This window comes from Danio rerio, chromosome 7 (genome assembly GCF_049306965.1).
Source record: "Danio rerio strain Tuebingen ecotype United States chromosome 7, GRCz12tu, whole genome shotgun sequence".
In the NCBI taxonomy this organism is placed as follows: domain Eukaryota; kingdom Metazoa; phylum Chordata; class Actinopteri; order Cypriniformes; family Danionidae; genus Danio; species Danio rerio.
The window spans coordinates 18,484,410-18,504,040 of record NC_133182.1 but is presented as its reverse complement, the minus strand read 5'-3'; the positions used below and the strand labels follow the sequence as shown (position 1 = coordinate 18,504,040).

Here is a 19,631-nt window from a genome sequence, read left to right as displayed (position 1 = left end):
CTTTAACTATGAGGTAAACACAAAAGAAAACTTTCCATCCGGAGCTCCTTCACGGGACTCCACACTTGTAAACAATCGCTCGCACCATTCACGCGGCTCTCGGTCCCGCCCAGACTCGTCAGCGCTACCAAGCCGACCAATCACTGAGCTTGCGCTACGCGTCGTTGCGACGTGTAGTTACATTTTTTGAGAGGTGCACGTCAGCGATGCCTACGGCCACGGCGAAGGGCTATGTGTCAGCGCCGTAGCATACGCCGGCGTTTGACGCAGAAGTATAAATCAGCCTTGAGGCTACATTTATTCAACAATAAGGTGCAAGTATCAATGTATTTGCTTTGTATGAATGATGCTGTTGATTGTAATGTGAAATAAATCCACAATTTGCTGACGAATTGTTAGCAAACACTACAATATACTCTGCCATTTTTGTGGGATTGTTTGCGCTTGCCTTAAATCTACAGCTTCCTAAATACAGAACATGCATGCTCATGACAACATCCCTTTCAAAGACTCTCCTTTAAGGGTGTTTACATGGACACGATAACTGCAATGATTTATGTGTTTTCACTCACAAAAATGCTGTTGTTGTGTAAAACAAGGAGGCAAAATTACCCCCAATTTTCTTATTTACAAAATTGGTTTAGAAATTATTTTCAAAAAATTTCTTGTGAAAGTAGAAATTAAATTTTTATACTGTATTTCAAGGATCTAGGTGCAATAAAGCGCAAAGTGTGTGTCAGAAAAATGTGGTTTGTTCTGCTATGCATGGTCTAACAGGGTTTTGCTTATTCTCTTAATGAGTTATGGGTGTGTTTTGAGCATAAAGTGCATTAAACCAATCAGAGTCTTATTTCCCATTCTCTTTAAGAGTCAGTTTTGTCACGCCATGGTGCATTTGCTATTTATATGTCAGTATTTGTAAGTGGAAAAACTAAACACTTCACTAGCGAAAAAACAAACAAACTGTTAAACAGACCATCTGCAGCGAGGATAAAGAATGAGCCTCCTCCATTTGGCTTCTTTAATTTCTCTTTGCTTTACCTGTACTCTTTACTCCTTTACTTTTGTGGATAAGGAAACGTTGTACGCACTCCACTGAAGACATCCATTAGCCCACATATTTAATCTAGTTTCTTAAGCACAAAGATTTGTTTTAAAACTATTTATAAATTCTGTTTTGATTTCCAGCAAACAAATAAATTAACAACAATAATAACAAAGTGTGGTCAAAAAAGGTATACCAAACACATGTCATATTCTTATTAAATGAAAGGGGCGTGGAGGTAGTGTTTTTTATATTTATGTAGAAAATAATAATTTTTGTAATATTTTAATCCTTTTATTTTTTTTTTATTTGTAAAGAAGTTTGTGTATTACCATTTCTAGGGGGTAAAATAACTCTAATGTCTTTGAGTCGGGTGATTTAGGAATCACAAAAAAAAATTTAGATGATACAATTGAGTTTGACGCACTGTCTAGTTAGCCAAACACTTCATTTAGGCCAAATCATAACATTTTCTGATGCACATCAAGCAATTTATTTGGTAAACTCAACTTTCTGTTGTTTATGTGCATGTCTTAGTTAAGAAGTTATGCACAATAAGAATTGATGACCATTTTGGCATTTCTACTTTGCTTTTTAATATAATACCCTAAAATGCAAATAAAGTTTGATGAAAACAGTTAAGGAAATGACATGTAGAGATTTAAACATTATAGTTTATACAAAAACAAGTTTGCAACTTTTAGATCACATTAGCAACCATTTCAGCATCAGAAAAACACTGACGTTCTTCAGAAAATTTTTAAATACACCTCTTGGCAGTTGAACATTTGAATGAAAGTTTCTTGTATGCCTCATTATGGTTCACAGAGATCTGGTGAAATTTTCCCTACGCTATTCTGGTGAACGGGCTCAAACATGTTTTCTCATAAACACAGAAATTACCTCATCGTTTCCTCTTGGAATCCTTAAATACACTTCCATGGCTTTACTTCTCATAAGTTCTGAGGCGTTTGATTGGTTCACAGAAATGTCACTCAGTCACAACAACCAGATGTCTGAACTCTGCCACGCTGTTGGCCTACCAGATGTGAAACCCCCGTCTAATAACACGTTTGCTCATGGGGCTGTGTGATATATATAGAGCACCTCTGGCTGAGACGCGTGTCATTGGTGGCCTCGCACTCTGTGGTCTGAGATGAATTGTTACCATAGTGTTTCTGACCAAATACACCAGGGTGGTGGCACAAACCAAATGGTAATGAGGCTCCACCGTTTCATGGTTTCTCATTTTCTTTCCTTCCCTGTCCTTCCTCCTTCTGTTTCTCATTACTAATTTCATCCGTCACTACAATTAGAAGGGGCCGCTTCTGCTCTTATAAGGAGTGAGGTTTACATCAGTGGGACGTCTTTATCTATGGGTCTTGGTTTGAGATAGCTGGAGGACTCATGAATTTTATTAGCGAACTCTAGTTTGAGTTGTTCAGCATGAGGCGGCCTGTTCAATTCACCATTTTAAAACACATTCAAGCTTTGAAGTGGCCTGGAGGCCTGTGGTTTTTGAAGGCCGTCCCTTTTGCATGTGTGTGTGTGTACACTGTGTGTTAAGAGCATTCTTGGACTGGGGTGATGGAAAAAAGACCTACAGTGTAGTGGTGTTTTCATATGTTATTGTTTATACGTATTTGCTTATTTAGTTTGGTTGTTTGCATCACTATATTTATGGCTTTTATTATGGGATTAGATTTTAATAACACCTCAAGCTATGTGTCTTTAACACTGTCTGCTATAGAAATGACTGATAGCTTGAATAATGCAGCTTGTACAACAGATGTGCTATGATAAAACAAGCCATCCGATGCATGAAAACGCATCTTGATACAAATTTAAGTACAAGTTTTTCAGTTCTGATTTAAATACATTTCTTAAGGCTCTGCATATATAATTTACAATGTTCTTTATTTTAATGCAACTATAATTTGTTTATACTAACTTAAAGGTTACGTGAAGTGCTTTGAAATGTGTATTTGTTATTTGAAATTTGATGTAGTTTCAACTGAAATGTGAAGAGAGGGTGGGGCATATTATCGCTCCTCCTCTTTTAAAAAAACAGCCAATAGCATATTGTTTTCTCAGTTCTGCCAGTGAGAGTGGTTGAGATCCAACCATAGATTTTAAATGATATGATTGTAGTATCCTTGATGTCACTGAAGAGCGCAAATGAAGCTATAAGTAGGAGGGGCCAACCATCGTCATTTTGTTCGCACGTCATCACACTGACTGGAAATACCAAACAAGGGCAACAAGGCGGAGCACAATACTTCATTACCTGCAACTCATTTGTGTTCTGACCACTTGAGTTTGGTTGTATACTTAATCAATAAATTGACTTTTAAAAACTTTGTTGTGATACATTGAGCCACTAAGCATTGTTCTTATGATATTTTTCTATGGGAGGAAAATGCACATTACTTCCAAACACTTAAAATATAGTCCGTGTTAGTAAATGCAAGGCTATTTATGAAATCCATGCATAAAACTGCTTGACAATCATTCAGATGATTGTTCTAGAGCCCACAGCTAATCAATCTGTCAGATTCTGTAGTGTTTTAAAGGTCTAAAAAACTTATAAATGATTAATGATCTAAAATAAAACAAATACATTTATGGAGATGGTATATAAGTGTATAATTTCTCTCACCTGGGAAAGGGAGGCAACTTGGATGTTTTGTGAGCATAATTAAGTGCACACAGCCGGCCATGTTATCTAATAATTGTAGGAAATTATCCCAAAAGGCAATTGACTGTGTAAAGCCACATAAAGCGACACAAAAATGCAGAGTTCAGCGGCTACTCAGGCAGAATGACATGACGGCGACCAGTGAGACCAAGCTGTCACTCAAGTGGCCACGTCCTTAATTATGCAGACTTAATATAACTGAATAAAAACGAAACTGATGAGTTATAAAAAATAATTCACCCACATCATCGTCATAAAGGGTAATAACTAAATGCACCAAAACCATCTTTTGTACCTGGCTGTAAACATGTTTTTATCAGCTGTAAAATTGGCCGTTTTAGCATTGCAGTCTGGAGTTAATGGAGCCAGCCCCCAAAGGCCAGTCGATGAATTGCATTTTCAGTTACTTACGTATTGGCTTCACGAAGGAGAGCGGGATGTTATCGCTTGGATCAAACTAATCAAATGAAAAGCAAATGAAAAATCTTGAAGGGGTGGGGCATGTCAGATAAAAGAGCACTTGATTGGTCAAGATTTGATGAGAAACAAAGTACAACCTTTTGCAAACTGCAATGTTTATATTTCTGTTTGAAACACACTTGATTTTATAGATATCCTTTAAAGTAACATACTGATACTAACATCTATAAAGCTATTTAAACATCTATTAACTATAGACCTTTAAAGTCTATTCATTTTCCATTCCTCTTCTGTCCTAACTATATTTTATTAATGTAAATAGTGTTGTCACAATACTGGAATTTGATACCAATCGGTACTGAAATTTTAAAAGCGTCAGTCCTGATTTGCCTTTAGGTTTATGTGTAACTGCAGATACAGGGACACTGGATTGTTTTAAAGCCACAAAGATCAGTCTGTTTATGAGCTGACATACCAATGATCCGCTGATGAATCAACTGATCTTCACAGCTTTAAAACGCTCCAGTGTCCCTGTATCTGTGTTTACACTTAGTAAACAGCGGTGAGTTCAGTTAACTGATGACCTTCACGGCTAATCACAGTCATTTCTTTTGAACATGTAAACACAATGGAAAATCAGCGGTGTTTAAGAACGTGCTCAATGGTGCTCAAATGTTAGCAGGAAATGGCATTTTTAAAATCTCGGTACCAAGTGGGATCGAATTCCAGTATCATGACAACAATAGATGTGAATGACTTGTTGAAGAGTGAGTGGAAATTATAAGAGTTGTACATTATTGCTGAATATAATTGTATATTTTTGATAAATTGTTTATTGTTTAATTTATTTTCAAGATATACAAATATTGCAATGGTCTAATAGACAAGTGAACAATCGTTTTATTCAGTTTATAATTTTTTATTTTAATTAAAAATTATAAACTGAATTTAAAAATTGTAATTTTTCAGTTCAGAATTTTTTTTTAATCAGTTTATTCAGTCACATTTTCTGCAAATCTTTTGAAAACAAAATGCTTGGAAGCACTTCATGTTCTTATTGTTTAAAGTGTGACTTTTTTTTTTTACTGAGATCATCGCCAAAGTTTCCATGCTTAGCACTTCATTATCTCTGGTCAAAACCATTTGTGAGATAACCGAAAGATGTCCTTCACATGAACCGCAATGAATAAAGTCTTGTCATATGTGGCTGCCTTTGGCTGCTCTCCATTCTCAGAATCCTTGTCTTTTATTAGCATATAAATAGCTCTCCGTTAGTCAAGTTGATGGTGCTAGTGAAGAGCGCATAGTGATATACTGCAACTGGAATGTGCCATTTCAGAGTGCTGATGAGCTGCTAGTTTAGCTCAGGACCATTAATGATGGTCACCAATGCTTCTCTTAATAGTTTTGAGACTTTAAAGCATAGATGCATAGCATAGATGTCATCATTGTTACAAACCATGTAAACCATATCTTTTAAGGTTTTATATAAATGCTAAGCTTGTACTCAGGGTTAATATTCGGTTAATCTGCGTTGGTTGGGAAAATGAACCCAAATGAGTATCCCTAAGGGCCCCATACCTGGAACTGCTTAGGTCCCTCAAATCCCTAACTCCACCCTTGCTTGTACTAACAAGTTTTCCTTTAAATATACCATAATAATAATATTTTGCTCAAAACTATGCACAAAATCAAAAATGTAGAACTCTTATTTTACTAGTGCACATTATTCTTCTTCAAGTGATCAACTAATTTATGATCCAAATTAATCCACTGGGAAAAATTGTTTAGTTTAGTTTAAACTTTATTGTCCGTTCTGCTCGACACAGAAATGGAATCTTCAATCAAAGTCTTGCCATTTCCTTGCGTGTTTGGAGTGGCGGTCCATCTTTGTTAACATCAGTTTGATGGTTTCGCCTACAATATTCTTAACCACGCCACTCTGACTATTAGATTGCTATAAAGAAATGATGTGCAAAATGAATGCCCTGTCCCCTACTCAATATTGTGTTAACTGAAATTAAACCCTCAGCAACTTCCAGTTCACCCAAACTTTAAGGATTGAATCGAAATTACTTAACAAAACTCCACTTAAGCCCAAAGTGTACTTGAATTTTATTTTCTTCACTTTTTTTTCTCTTTTATAAATATTTTTATCTCCAAATATTATCTTTGTATTTAATATTAGCTTTGACATCTATCACACATACAAATATCAGCATAGTCTTCAGTATCTTGCTTCTTTTCTCCTCTGTTTATTTTCCGGCAGCCTGACTCCATGTTTACAGTTTGTGGACAAAAATAATAAGGCGCAATCAATTCACAGTGCATGCATGGTTAGAATTATAGGGCTACAAGTACTGTACTGATGTTGAAAATTGCATCTTGTACATAGTAGGCCCTTAGAAATTTAAGAAGCAAGGCATTTGCTCAAGAAAAAATCTTAATTATAACAAATAATCAACACAATACTGGAATATTATACAATTGAAGTCAGAATTATTAGCCCTCTTGTTTATTCGTTTCCTTAATTTCTGTTTAATAGAGAGAAGTTGTTTTTTTCAACACATTTCTAATCATAATAGTTTTAATAACTCATTTGCCATGATGACAGTAAATAATATTTTAATAATTCTGACTTCAACTATGCATGTTAAAATAAGACAAGTGTGTTTCTATTTGTTTGTATTTATTCTATTTGTCAAATATGTCAAGTTTTCATATTCTTATCTGCAATGCCAAGAGCAGCAATAATGCCTCACCACATAAACATCCAATATAACTGTATTGCTGATACATCTAGAAAATTCCTGTAATGCATCCTGTAAAGCGCATCTGTGTCCAGAAGGAAAGATTTTATTTATTTTTTTGTTGCATGGGTGTTATTTTAGCATTAGTGTAGCCATGCACACAATGAAAAGTCCCTGTAGCTGAAATTAAAACCCCTCACACAACAAATCTGACTCGATAAACCACACCAGGCAGAACAGTGCAAGTTCGTGCATGATATCACTCAGTAAACATTGTCCAGAGCTTGTGTGACTCAAGAATCTGATTCCATCGGTTTATTATATGCCAACAAAGAACTTCTATCTGCTAACTTAACATTTAAAAATAAAAATCTCTTTTGTATTCACCTCACAAAAGTCTCTGTTCTTTTGTGTGTCCGTCTGCTGTCCTAATAACTGCCCTCATTCCGTTACACTTCCTCCCACTGAACAAACACTCTGTGTGTTTGTCCATGTGCTTCGCTCTCACCCTACAAACACACACACACACACACACACACGCACACACATACGCACACACATGCTGGGCCTGAAACTGATGTAAATGAATAGACTATATCAGATAAGTTGCTATATAGCACCTGGATTTTGCATTGTGATTTCCTCCTATTTGGTTTGTGGCTGCACAATATAATGGAAAAAATCTGACATTGTAATATTAGGTTTTTCTGAAATGTATACTGTGATATGAATACAATGTCACCAGATTTGAAAATATTTAATTATTTTATAATAGTAGGGGTGATTTTAAAATATAAACCATTTCGATGTGGCGATGTCACTGGCCTATGAACATTTCCTGCTTGTTATTAAACTATTTCGTAACTGTAACAAGAGGCAATTTAATTAGATCTTAATGTTAAAACAGCAAGATTATTTATCAATATATGAACCTTTTAGGATTCGTGGACAGTATGGAAATTAAAAATCCAATACAGGAAATACATAAAGACCATTGTTATCGTTTACATCCAATAAAATTGTCCATAATAAAGAAAATACAGCATAGATAAAAAGTATTTCATGGTGCTTAATGGGGAGAACACCACTGTAAAAAATCTTGCTGCCTTAAATTTTGTAGTTGAATCAAATTAACTTTTGTAGTCCACTTACATAAATCAAACTGACTTAAAATATTGGGTTAAACTTTGTAAAACTTAAAAAATATAAGTTGAAACCATAGACTGTGAAAATATGGACATGGTATTGGTGACGTCACCTATAGGTTTCTGAAGAGCGCAAATAAAGCTACAATTAGGCGTGGCCATCAGTCGCCATTTTTGTTTTCGCGCCAACCAGGGATTACCAAAAAAGGGCAAAGACTCTAAGCTAAAGATGCTTGTTAGCATTTTGCTTAGACTGGCTTTTCTTTGTGAGAAACGCTTAATACTTCATTATCAGCGACTCGTTTGTGTTTGACCTTGTGCTTGGTTGTGTACTATATCTATAAAGTGTTTAGACTTTTAAAACACTGTTGTAATACATTGAGCCACTAAGCATTGTTCTTATGATGCTTTTCTACAGGAGGAAAACGTGAATTACTTCCAAATACTTCAAATGTATGAAAGCCAGGCATATGACAATATTTCAGATGACTATTCTAGAACCTACAGCTAATCAGTCTATTCCTACAGCTAATCAGTCTATCGAGTGCTTTCATGTTCTAAAGAAAATTATAAATGATATATTATGTCAAATAAAACAAACATTTATAGAGATGGCATATAAGTATATAATTTCACTCACTTGGGAAATGGAGGCCACTCAAATGGTTTGTGAGCATAATTAAGTGCACACAACATGCCATATTATCTGATAATTGTAGGAAATAATTCCAAAAGGCAATTGATTGTGTAAAGCCGCATAAAACAACACAAAAATATTATGTATATGCCGAGTTCAGCCATATTCAGCTGAGGTGACATAACGGTGACCAGTGAGACCCTAATTATGCAGACTTAATATTACCTAATGAAAACAAAACAGTTGAGTTATGAAAAGATTCACCCCCCTCACAGTTGTTATGAAGTGTATTATAAGCCATATACACCTAAATCGTTTTTAGTTCTGTATTTGCTTCACGAGGGAGATCGAGAAGTTGTCGCTTAGTTGAAAACATATTATAAGTATTATAAAGCAATGTTGTCTTGACTTTTTCTCATTACAGTTTTTACAGTGTAGCATGATTCATTTAAAGAAAACAAACAATCAAATATCAAATCAGTTTTATCATATAAATATTCAAATAATTAATCTTTGTAAAACTACAAATATTACAACTGAATGTGTCTAAATGCTTAAACAGGCCTTAAAAATGCAAAAAAAATTTTTAACTTTCACTATATTATAGTCAAACTTTGCAATGTCTGCCCAAATTGCATGCGTTTCGAGTTGTAGTATCTAGTCAACTATAACCCTGTCTCGACTTTGCACATACAGTAGCTGGATATGCACATTGCAATGTCAATGCAGAAACTGTATTTTTCCTCCATGCTCAGAGATGCAGTAGCAATTTTATGACTTTAAAAGCTTGACTGCTGCTCTTTGTTGAAGTTATGGCCTTTGCAAGTGTCTGGGCAGGCCTGGGTCAGCTCATTTGGTCTGTGTGTGTGTGTTTGTGGGCGGTAACCAGAGCAGAGGTGTGAACAGCTGCATGTTTCAACACACAGCTACATCAACAACCATATGTACAAACCCTCCCCTTGCAACAAGCACACACGCACACACACGCACACACACACACACACACACACACGCACACACACACACACACACACACACGCACACACACTTCACACACATTCAGTTAAGATGAGAGAAGCTGCAGAGATGTCTGCTGGTATCTTCTCCAGCTCTGGGACTTTACCTCTCTCCTCTTTTTCTCCTCCTCTGCCACATCGAAGTCAGGATGGCAATTACTCATTCATGTCTTTTTTTCTTTTCTTTCAGTCGGCTGCATCAGATGGAGGTTAGTACTCTGTTTAAATCCTATCTATCTATCTATCTATCTATCTGTCTGTCTGTCTGTCTGTCTGTCTGTCTTTTTAGACTAAAAGCACCGTTCTTAAGGTGTGATAAATTGAATCATATTTCTGTGTCTGTCTTAAATTGTTGCACTGGTCTACAAAGCAAACCTCGCTTTCTCAAAATGATTTTTCACAATGATTTCTGTATGTAATAAATGTTTATTTGACCTTTCAAATCATCAAAAATATTGGTTTAGTATTAAGCAGAAAGTGTTTTCAGCATTAATAATAATAAAAAGAAATGTTTTGTAAGCAAGATATCTTAAATTCGAATGCTTTTCCATTACTGCAGTTTATGATTTGAAATAAAATATATTGCATTTTATGTATCATTGTAATGTATTGTAATTTTTATCTTAATTGTTAAAATAAATGTAAATAATTTTTAATTAAATTATTTTTTTTTTACGTATTATTAGTTATAGTTGTTTTATAATTAAAATAAATTCAGCCATGACTGAAATCAAATGACTGAAGCCATGACACCAAAAATCTTACCGAAAACGAACTTGTGTTTTTTAGTATTTTAGTTTTTTTGGTAAAGGTGAATCTATTTTTTTTTCATCAATACAGAATTCATAATATACCCACTTTATATACAGTACAGTTACAACATGTCCTGAGCAGAATGTTAGTAAAACTGTCAGTAAAACAGCTTAACAAGGAAATTTGTTTTAAGGAGGTGTTGACTGCAGAGTTTAGAGTCAAAATTTTGGGGTTTGTCTTGACATGTCAAGTAAGTATAAAAGCAAAAATAGCTCCTGTTACATTAAACTAAGGCTTAAATTAAATCCTTTTCTTTACATTACACATTAACATTACAGCACAACTTTTTTTCTGCATTATTTTGGACATTGTATTAGCATTTATTTCATGTGTCATAAGTAGGGCCAGACAGAATCTGCAGATATTTTTTGCTATTTCTGCAGAGAATTTGGTAAAAAATCATGCTGATTTCTGCGGAATTATTTTGGGAGTATCATCACTAAAAACTTTATATATGAAATAAAAAGTAATAGCTTTTTAACTTTTAATGTTTACACTGCAAATCCATCTAGATCCACTTATTTGGTAAACAAAGCAAGTCTATCATATAATACATACTAAAAGACAAAAAATATTTTTTTTTGTCAAAGGAAAAAAATCAAAAGGAACACTTTCATATTAGTAATAAGTATTATTACTGAAATTAATCAAAAACCGAATAAATATAAATCTACAAACATTTACACAAGTGACTAAATAGACTCAACGACAGGCCAAAAATCTGTGGATTTCTGTGCGCACAGATTATTTTTAAACTAGTTTTGAGAAGAGTTTTGCGTGCTTATGATTGACCATGGCTGGTCCTGCATTAGCTATCACATGATTTACCAATCAGATGAATCCAAACATACTATAAAATACCAGAATTTCTTACCTTGCATATCTTCGTCTTGAAGAATCTCCCATCCATCCATACTCCTGCCCTTCTTTTTTAGATTCATCCAGGAAAGGGTGGCATGATGGCTCATTGGTTAGCACTATTGCCTCACAGCAAGAAGGTCACTGGTTCAAGTACCGGCCGGGCCAGTTGGCATTTCTGTGTGGAGTTTACATGTTCTCCCCGCGCTTGCGTGGGTTTCCCCCTATTTCCTGGTTTCCTCCCACAGTACATAGACATGCAGTATAAGTGAATTGATTAAACCAAATTGGCACAGTATATGAGAATTTGCTTCTAGGCTTTCAACTCGCAGACATATGCCATTCAGTTAGTGGCCTATCACACTGTGGCAACTTTAATTAATAATATTAATATTAATATCAGTTATTAATTAATAGTAGGCCCAAAGAACTAACTCAGGGGAGTTCTCGAGACCTACCTGAGCTCAGACTCCCCTCTCGCCCTACGAAACGGGAGGGAGCCCTGGGCTCAAGGATTTTCTAAACTCAGGGTTCTCTCCCGGGACAGCATGCCAAACACTCCTTATTATCAATCATCAGCTAAGTGTGAACTCTTGAAAAAATATTAGCATTTTCCTGGCAAAACCATCCAAAGTCTTCTTTAAAATCAGATTACAAGCTTCATAAAGACAACCTACCCAAATACTGTTGATTAAAGTCCTCAAGAAATGTATATTTGCAATGCACATTGTTAATCTTATGCTGAACGATTAATCCACCGAGGACAGAAAGTTTGTTTTGGTAATCTTTCATTTAAAAAAATGACCATTTACTTCTGCTCTGGAACAGCAGTCCTTCTCTGATGATGTCATTTTGACGGCTTGTGCGAAATATGCTTAGCCACACTCCTTTAACCGTTAGTTTGCTGTGAGTGAAAGATGAGATAAGTAGTGAAAAAATAAACCCACGCTCCGATTTATTATTCCATTTCAGTTGGAAAAAAATCTTCATAAAACTCTGCAGAAACTTCCAGTTCACACTGACTTTAAATTTCCTTACCAGCTGTTCTCACATCAGAAAGTGATTAATACATTACTAAATAAATACATGTGCCTCTTTAACATTTAAAATAATTTCCTCTCCTTTTGCTATGCCTTGTGTGTGAAGGAGAAGTGATGTTTGTTTTAGTGATCCAGAACAGAGCAGTTGAAGAATCTGCTGTTAAATCATGTGGATGTAATAAATTTGGTCTTTGTCTTGTCCAGAGCGCAGTGGTGGTGGTGTCCAGCGTCACGACTGCAGCAGCGTGAGCAGTTTGGACAGTAACGGTAGTCTGCCCAGCGTCACCAACCACTGTCGTTTCACAGAGCGCCGCGTTGCATTATGGGCAGTCAGCTTCGAGCGATTGCTTCAGGATCCTGTGGGTGTCCGCTATTTTTCTGTAAGTACTGCAGTTCATCTTAGACATGTGCTTATTGTTAGCTAATGCAATTCTTGTGAGCTTTTGTACCGGCTTGCCTTTGTGTATATCAGGTTGATAGTTTGTGTTAATTCGTTTTGCCGACAGCACATCATAAAGCAGAAGTGTATTAATGTCACAGGATGGTCGTACTGCTCTGTGTTTCTACAGGAGTTTCTAAAGAAGGAGTTTAGCGAGGAAAACATCTTATTCTGGCAGGCCTGTGAATGTTTTAGCCAAGTTCCAGAACATGACAAAAAGCAGGTAATCTTCTGCAACACTTTCTCCGTTCTCTCAGTTCTACATATTTGATGATGTTTCTCCTTTGGCCTCTGTTGAAATCCTCACAGAACCGTTGAAGTGAAATTCAACCCAGAAATAAACGAAACATCAGATTATTTACTTACATTTACTTAATCAGTGGTTAGCACTGTTGCCTCACAGCATGAAGGTCACTGTTTCGAGTCCCGGCTGGACCAGTTGGCATTTATATGCATATATATATATATATATATATATATATATATATACATACATAAATTTCATGTATTTAAACATACAGGGGTGCGTTTACGAAAACCATCATTTGCCAACTAAGGTCGCAAGTTCCGTTGTTACAAACATAGTTCCTTGATTTGATATTTCCCAAATCCGTAATTTCAATGAACATTCGCAAACTGCATCGCAAACTTGTACACTTGCAACTACACCTCTAGAGCTGTAGTTAGAAACATAGTTACTGGCTTTGTTCTATTCCCACTTCTCCCCCCCATGCCCTATTCATTTAGAACATTCCAACATTTAAACTTGGAATGATTAAAAATAAAAACATTAAGGACATCTTTTAGGTGTAATTTGCTTTCAAACTATTTTTACAGTTCAGTTTCCGTGATCTTCCGATTGACAATTGCACTCCCTTTGCAGTGTACTTTGAAAACATTAATGAAATTTTAAACATAGATGACCTATTATTTAAAAAGCGAAATTTAGGCTATATTAGGTCTCCAAAGCTTGTGAAAACATAAATATATGGCATAGGTTGTTGTTATTAATTTATAGTAGGTTATTTATTAAGAAATGTATCTGTACTGTAGGCATATATGACATGAGCCTGTTGGTTAGAACATTTCTGCAGTGGTTCGAATGTGCCAGATTGAAAAAGTTGACTTTTTCAAAAATAAAAAAACTACATCCAACTTATTAATAATAATCATTATTATTATTATCATTATTACTATTATTATTAAGTAGGATTATTTTTCATTTCTTAATAAATAACCTACTGTAAATTAGGCCTAAAACCATTTACCATTTGTATGATTTATATTTGAAATTAGAATATGTTAGCTAGTGATTTTATATGGAATAATCTCAACGATATTTGTAAAGGAAACATCCTAGATCCTACATGTGTCATTTACATATATTTCAATTAGTATGTAAAAAGAGTGCATGTTTTTACCAAAACTAATTTTAAACTTTTTAAAATGCATGTGCGTATAAAAAATATTTTGCACAAAACATTTTGTGTTTTTTCTCTAAAGATGTAGCTACTCCACCCCATTTAGAGCGTCATTTTGGATGTTTTACTTTATAACTAACGTGGTTCAAAGGATGGATCTGCAACAAAGAAACTACAGTTTTGGGAAACACTCGTCACTCCATCGTTCTTTTCCCAAACGATGCAGCATACTATAGTACAGCCGCAAGTTATGCTGTTGTTTGGGAAACACACCCCAGGTCAGTACATTATTGATCTTGTTTTAATGAAAGTTGTATTGCTTCTCAGCTGTCCCAGAAGGCCAAAGAGATCTACAACCGTTTCCTCTCAAGTAAAGCCACAATGCCAGTGAACATCGACAGTCAAGCTCAACTTGCGGACGATGTCCTGACAGCTCCACAGCCTAACATGTTCAAACAGCCACAGCTACAGGTTAAACTCACACATTCACCCGCCAGTCGTTACTGTATTATTAAAGCGGTCCGATATTAAACCCATTTGCTCTACCCTCAGATCTTCAACCTGATGAAGATGGACAGTTATGCGCGCTTCTTGAAGTCCACTCTCTATCAGGAGTGTATGCTGGCAGAGGTGGAGGGTCGACCTCTGCCTGACCCCTGTCCCATCCCGTGCAGCCCTGCCCCATCCAAACACAGCTTCACCTCTGACCGCTCCACATTCTCCACTCCTAAAAAGGTACAGATCGCACTGAAGCAGCAATAGCTCAAGAGAGGTGATGAACTGAGAAATGTGAAAAAGGTGTTTATAGGTTGTTTTCACATGACGTCATTGATGACGCGCAAAGTTCAGATGGAGGCCAAGAAGTGAATTTTCTACATAGGAATCGCTAACAGAACATCAAAATGTTTGTTTTATGTTATTTATATTTGTTTAAACCAGCCAAAGTATGAAATGTTGAACAGGTTTTATAGCCTTTTAAAAGTTATAGCTCAGAAAGTTCAAGAAACGGATGAAAAGGCGGCATGTAATAAACATTTATTTAATACATCCATGTGGACAAACTTTTTTGAATGCGGTAATTTGTTTTAAAGATGGTTATTATTGTATAGCATGTTTCCCCCCTTGCAAAAATACATACATACATAAATAAATAAATAAAATAAATATTAATGTAGACTATGCGCCTACGCTTTTGTATGCTTTCGTTATTTTGTGATGTCTGGAAGATATCCGCATGGGAAAAAAAACTATAGTAATTTATTATGAACATGTTTATAAACCACAGTAAAGTGTATGATGTGTACAACTCTTTGTTAATGAAGAGTTGTTAAATCAACTGTAATAAATACTATACCACTAGCTTAAATTGTGGTGCAATATGATTATAGCTTTGAAAACTGAAGCCTCTTGAAAAATTTGTTTATTACTACAGTTGTGTTGTACCACAGTAACAATATAATTACTACAACAGTTTAATTCAAGTAATTATCTATAGTATGCTTCCAAACACTGTAGTATTTACTGCAGTATTTTTTCATGTAACGTTATAGCTTATACAGTAATTACCACTTTGATGACTAAATATATTTTAGTTCAGTAGAAAACTCGGCCCTCTTCAGGATATAAGGATCATGGCCAACATGTGCTTATTTTCTATTTATATCTCCTTTAAAATTGTATAAATCACAAAAATAAAGACTTTCCTCTATGTCTCCCATTCAGTTTTTTTTTTTATTCCTGCCCTCCATCTGAATTTGGTGTCTCATCAGAACCACGTGATTGAAAACAACCTATGTATAACAGTTTTTTTTTTTTTGCAGCTGACATGAAACATTACAATAGATTATTATTACAATATTTATTGCATTTGAATAAACTTTGAAGTAAAGTTAGGCCTCAGTACATAATTTCAAAGATCTATTGCTGGAAGTATTGTTTATTATTTACAGGAAAAATGAGTATAGTTTACTGTATTAGTTTTTAGCTCCAAAACAAAAGTATGATACAGTATAAAATATTCTTTGCACCATGGTAAAAAAATGTCATTCTGTATAAGATTATGTACCAAAACGTCTTAACGGGTGTTAAAAATAATAATAATAACAATTGATAACATATTAAAAGTCTCTATTTATAGATCACAGTGCAAGCTAAATAAACATTAATATAATTGTAAAGTGTTGTAAAGTGTAGCTTGGTGGTCCATTTGAGTATTAGTAGACTCTCTGCTTAATATTTGCTGATTCTGCTCCTTCAACAGACAGACTATAAGAAACTTTGCAAATACATGTCAACATACACCAACCCCAACCCCAACCAAACAGTCTACTTGTAATCTAATGAGAATTAGTTGCAATGTAACTTAAATTTAACAAACGGGTCATCAAAGTTAAGTGTGACCAATTGTTTTATACTATATTTATTATGCTTTACCCATTTGTACTCATTTAACTTTTTAAAAAAATAAAATGGGTAAAACTTTTGTTCATTTAAAATATAATAGACTTTTGTAAGATCACTTATTTATTTAGAAATTTTAATTATTTACATAGTCTCATCCGGATTTTGCGGTTTTATTACATCTTGGCCATTAAATAATATATAATGTAATGCAATATATAATAGTCTCCAACATTTTGGCCACTACTTCCCACTGCTTAATTCCATGTTAGTTTCGCAAAATTCATGTGATGTATACTGAAATTTCTGTGTAGAGTTTGCATGTTCTCCCCGTGTTGGCGTGGGTTTCCTCCGGGTGCTCCGATTTTCCCCACAGTCTAAATATATGTGCTATAGGTGAATTGAACAAACTAATTTGTCTGTAGTGGATGAGTGTGTGTGTGTGTGTGTGTTTGTGAATGAGTGTGTATGGGTGTTTCCCAGTATTGGGTTGCGGCTGGAAGGGCTTCCGCTGTGTAAAACATATGCCGGAATAGTTGGCGGTTCATTTAACTGTGGCGACCTCTAAAATAGAGAGTGAGCCGAAGAAAAATGAATGAATGAATGTATAGTGAATTTTTCTAAGTATTTAAAACCCAATTCACTGTTGTACTTTATTTTCTAACACTGATGTTGTGTTACAGGAAAACAGGAAGCCCAAAACAGGGAGGTCAAGCGATGATCTCAGAGAGAAACACTCTGATAAGAAAAACGGCTTTTTTTCGTGGTACAGATATCCAAGTATTGGGAAAGGACAAAAGAAAAGAGAGGCCCCAGATTTACCCTACCGTGAGTCTCCTAATCTCATCAGCAATGATTTCCTTTTTTGCATATTCATTTAAATGAATGCTAAAATGAAAGATTTGCTATGTGGTTATCATGTGTTGATAGACTGTAATGGGCGGAGAGAGTCTCAAGGTTCTCTGTCTTCTGGAGCGAGTCAAGAGCTCAACACTTCCTGTTCAGGAGGAAAGAATGAGGTAAGAGGATTGGGACTTGCATTGGGGAACAGAGGAGTGCATTAGGGAGCTGCAGCAATAGATAGCCTAGGACCCAATGATTTCTGTGATGCAGAAAAATCTATCAGATTCAAATAGCAGAATCCATCTTAAAAACAGAACTAGCAGAATAACATCATGGAATTTCTTGAAAAAGTGCTGTAAACCTAAACATAGTGTGCAGGTTGAGATTCATTTACTGCACACAAACTCAAGCATGCATGATGCTCGTGGGATTTAGGAACTGTTGTTTCGCACTATGAGGGCGTGCTTTTTTATGTCTGCACTTGTTTATAATATATAAAAATAGATGGTAGCATCAGATAATAGAAATAAAGATAATGGCAGATAATACAAATAAAATTATAGAATTTATTATCAAGTACTGAATATTTAAAGTCACCATGAAATGAAAGTTGATTGTCTTTTTTTCCACTGTGGTGATGTGTGTCTAATGGAAACATTCCCAAGATGAGAATAACATGTTGGGTGGTTCATGATTTTGTCTATTGGAAACGGATTGGATTGTTGGAAAATGGGTGTTGCTACTAGAATAAAGGAAGATTGATTGAGAAATGGATGAAAGCAAGACAGAAAGGAGACATGCCCTGATAGCCCCTTTCAAAAGCCATTCCATGTGAACAGAAGTGAAGAAATGTTCAATTAAATGCTACATAACATTATAATTAATAAATCGTATTATAAAGGGTAAACGAGCAACATTGTTATAGGCAAAGTCTTATGGGTTTTACATTGTTGTTTTAAAACTGCTTATAGTCATCTGTGTTTTAAATAGTCTGGAGCACTGCTATTTAATAAACTGCCTGTAGATATGTTTAAGCAGCAGAGTTTGTTGATGGATTTTACAGTATGTTTTAATGGTTATTTGAAATTGTATGTAGAGTCACAGTGTACCTGTTTCTGGATGTAGCATAATCTGTACTTTACATCAAGGACCACAATGGAAATAAGTCTTTATTAACGTTTAAAACGTTGTTATCCTTGACAAAATAAGTATATTCACTTTTTTTTTGTCAAATAAAAAGAAAGATGTTTTGAGAGGTGAAACAAATTTGATTGAAGATTCTAAGGGCAAACTAGATTGTAAAGTTTGTGGAGACCAACTTTGATGCTGGCTTAAGAAATCCAGTTGGTAATAGTTTAAAACAGTTTGGAAAAAGTATGGACAGAGACAGAGAGACCGATAGACAGACAGATAGATAGATAGATAGATGATAGATAGATAGATAGATAGATAGATAGATAGATAGATAGATAGATAGATAGATAGATAGATAGATAGATAGATAGATAGATAGAATTAGCGTGAATTAGTTTTTATTTTTAATTAGTTTTAATTTGATGCTAGCATGACTTACAATGTTGTTAGCATGTTTCTAATTCTAGCATGATTCTAGTATGGATTAGCATAATTCTAGTACAAATAAGCATGTTGTTCGCATCATTCTAGTACAAATTAGCATGTTGTTAGCTTGATAGTACAATATAGCATGTTATTTGCATCATTTTAGTACTAATTAGCATGTTGTTAGCATGATAGTACAACATAGCATGTTATTTGCATAATTTAAGTACAGATTAGCATGTTCTTAGCATGATTCTAGTATGGAAAAGCATGTTCTTAGCATGATTCCCGTGTGAATTAGCATGTTGTTAGCATGAATACAGTAAGAATTAGCATGTTGTTAGCATGTTTCTAGGATAAATTAGCACATTGTTAGCATGACTCTAGTATGGATTAGCATGATTCTAGCACAGATATGTTGTTTGCATTATTCTAGCTTGTTTTAGCATAATTCTAGCATGAATTAGCATGTTGTTAGCATGATTCTAATATGGATTGGCATGTTATTAGCATGATTGTAGTACAAATTAGTATGCTATTAGCATG

At 35.0% G+C, this 19,631-nt stretch overlaps 1 protein-coding gene across 14 annotated transcripts in view; it reads left to right on the top strand.

The window, feature by feature from the left end:
* Window positions 1–19,631, top strand: part of rgs12a (regulator of G protein signaling 12a) — a 69,144-nt gene that overhangs the window by 29,218 nt on the left and 20,295 nt on the right. For all 14 annotated transcript variants that reach the window (XR_012383222.1, XR_012383221.1, XM_073908223.1 and 11 more), the window contains 7 exons: window positions 9,902–9,920; window positions 12,627–12,802; window positions 12,992–13,084; window positions 14,610–14,753; window positions 14,835–15,017; window positions 17,366–17,510; window positions 17,613–17,701. Coding sequence is in view for 12 of the 14 variants with exons in the window: in XM_073908223.1 (XP_073764324.1) it covers window positions 9,902–9,920; window positions 12,627–12,802; window positions 12,992–13,084; window positions 14,610–14,753; window positions 14,835–15,017; window positions 17,366–17,510; window positions 17,613–17,701 (849 nt within the window). In the remaining 2 variants the exon portion in view is untranslated. The remainder of the gene's footprint in view (window positions 1–9,901; window positions 9,921–12,626; window positions 12,803–12,991; window positions 13,085–14,609; window positions 14,754–14,834; window positions 15,018–17,365; window positions 17,511–17,612; window positions 17,702–19,631) is intronic.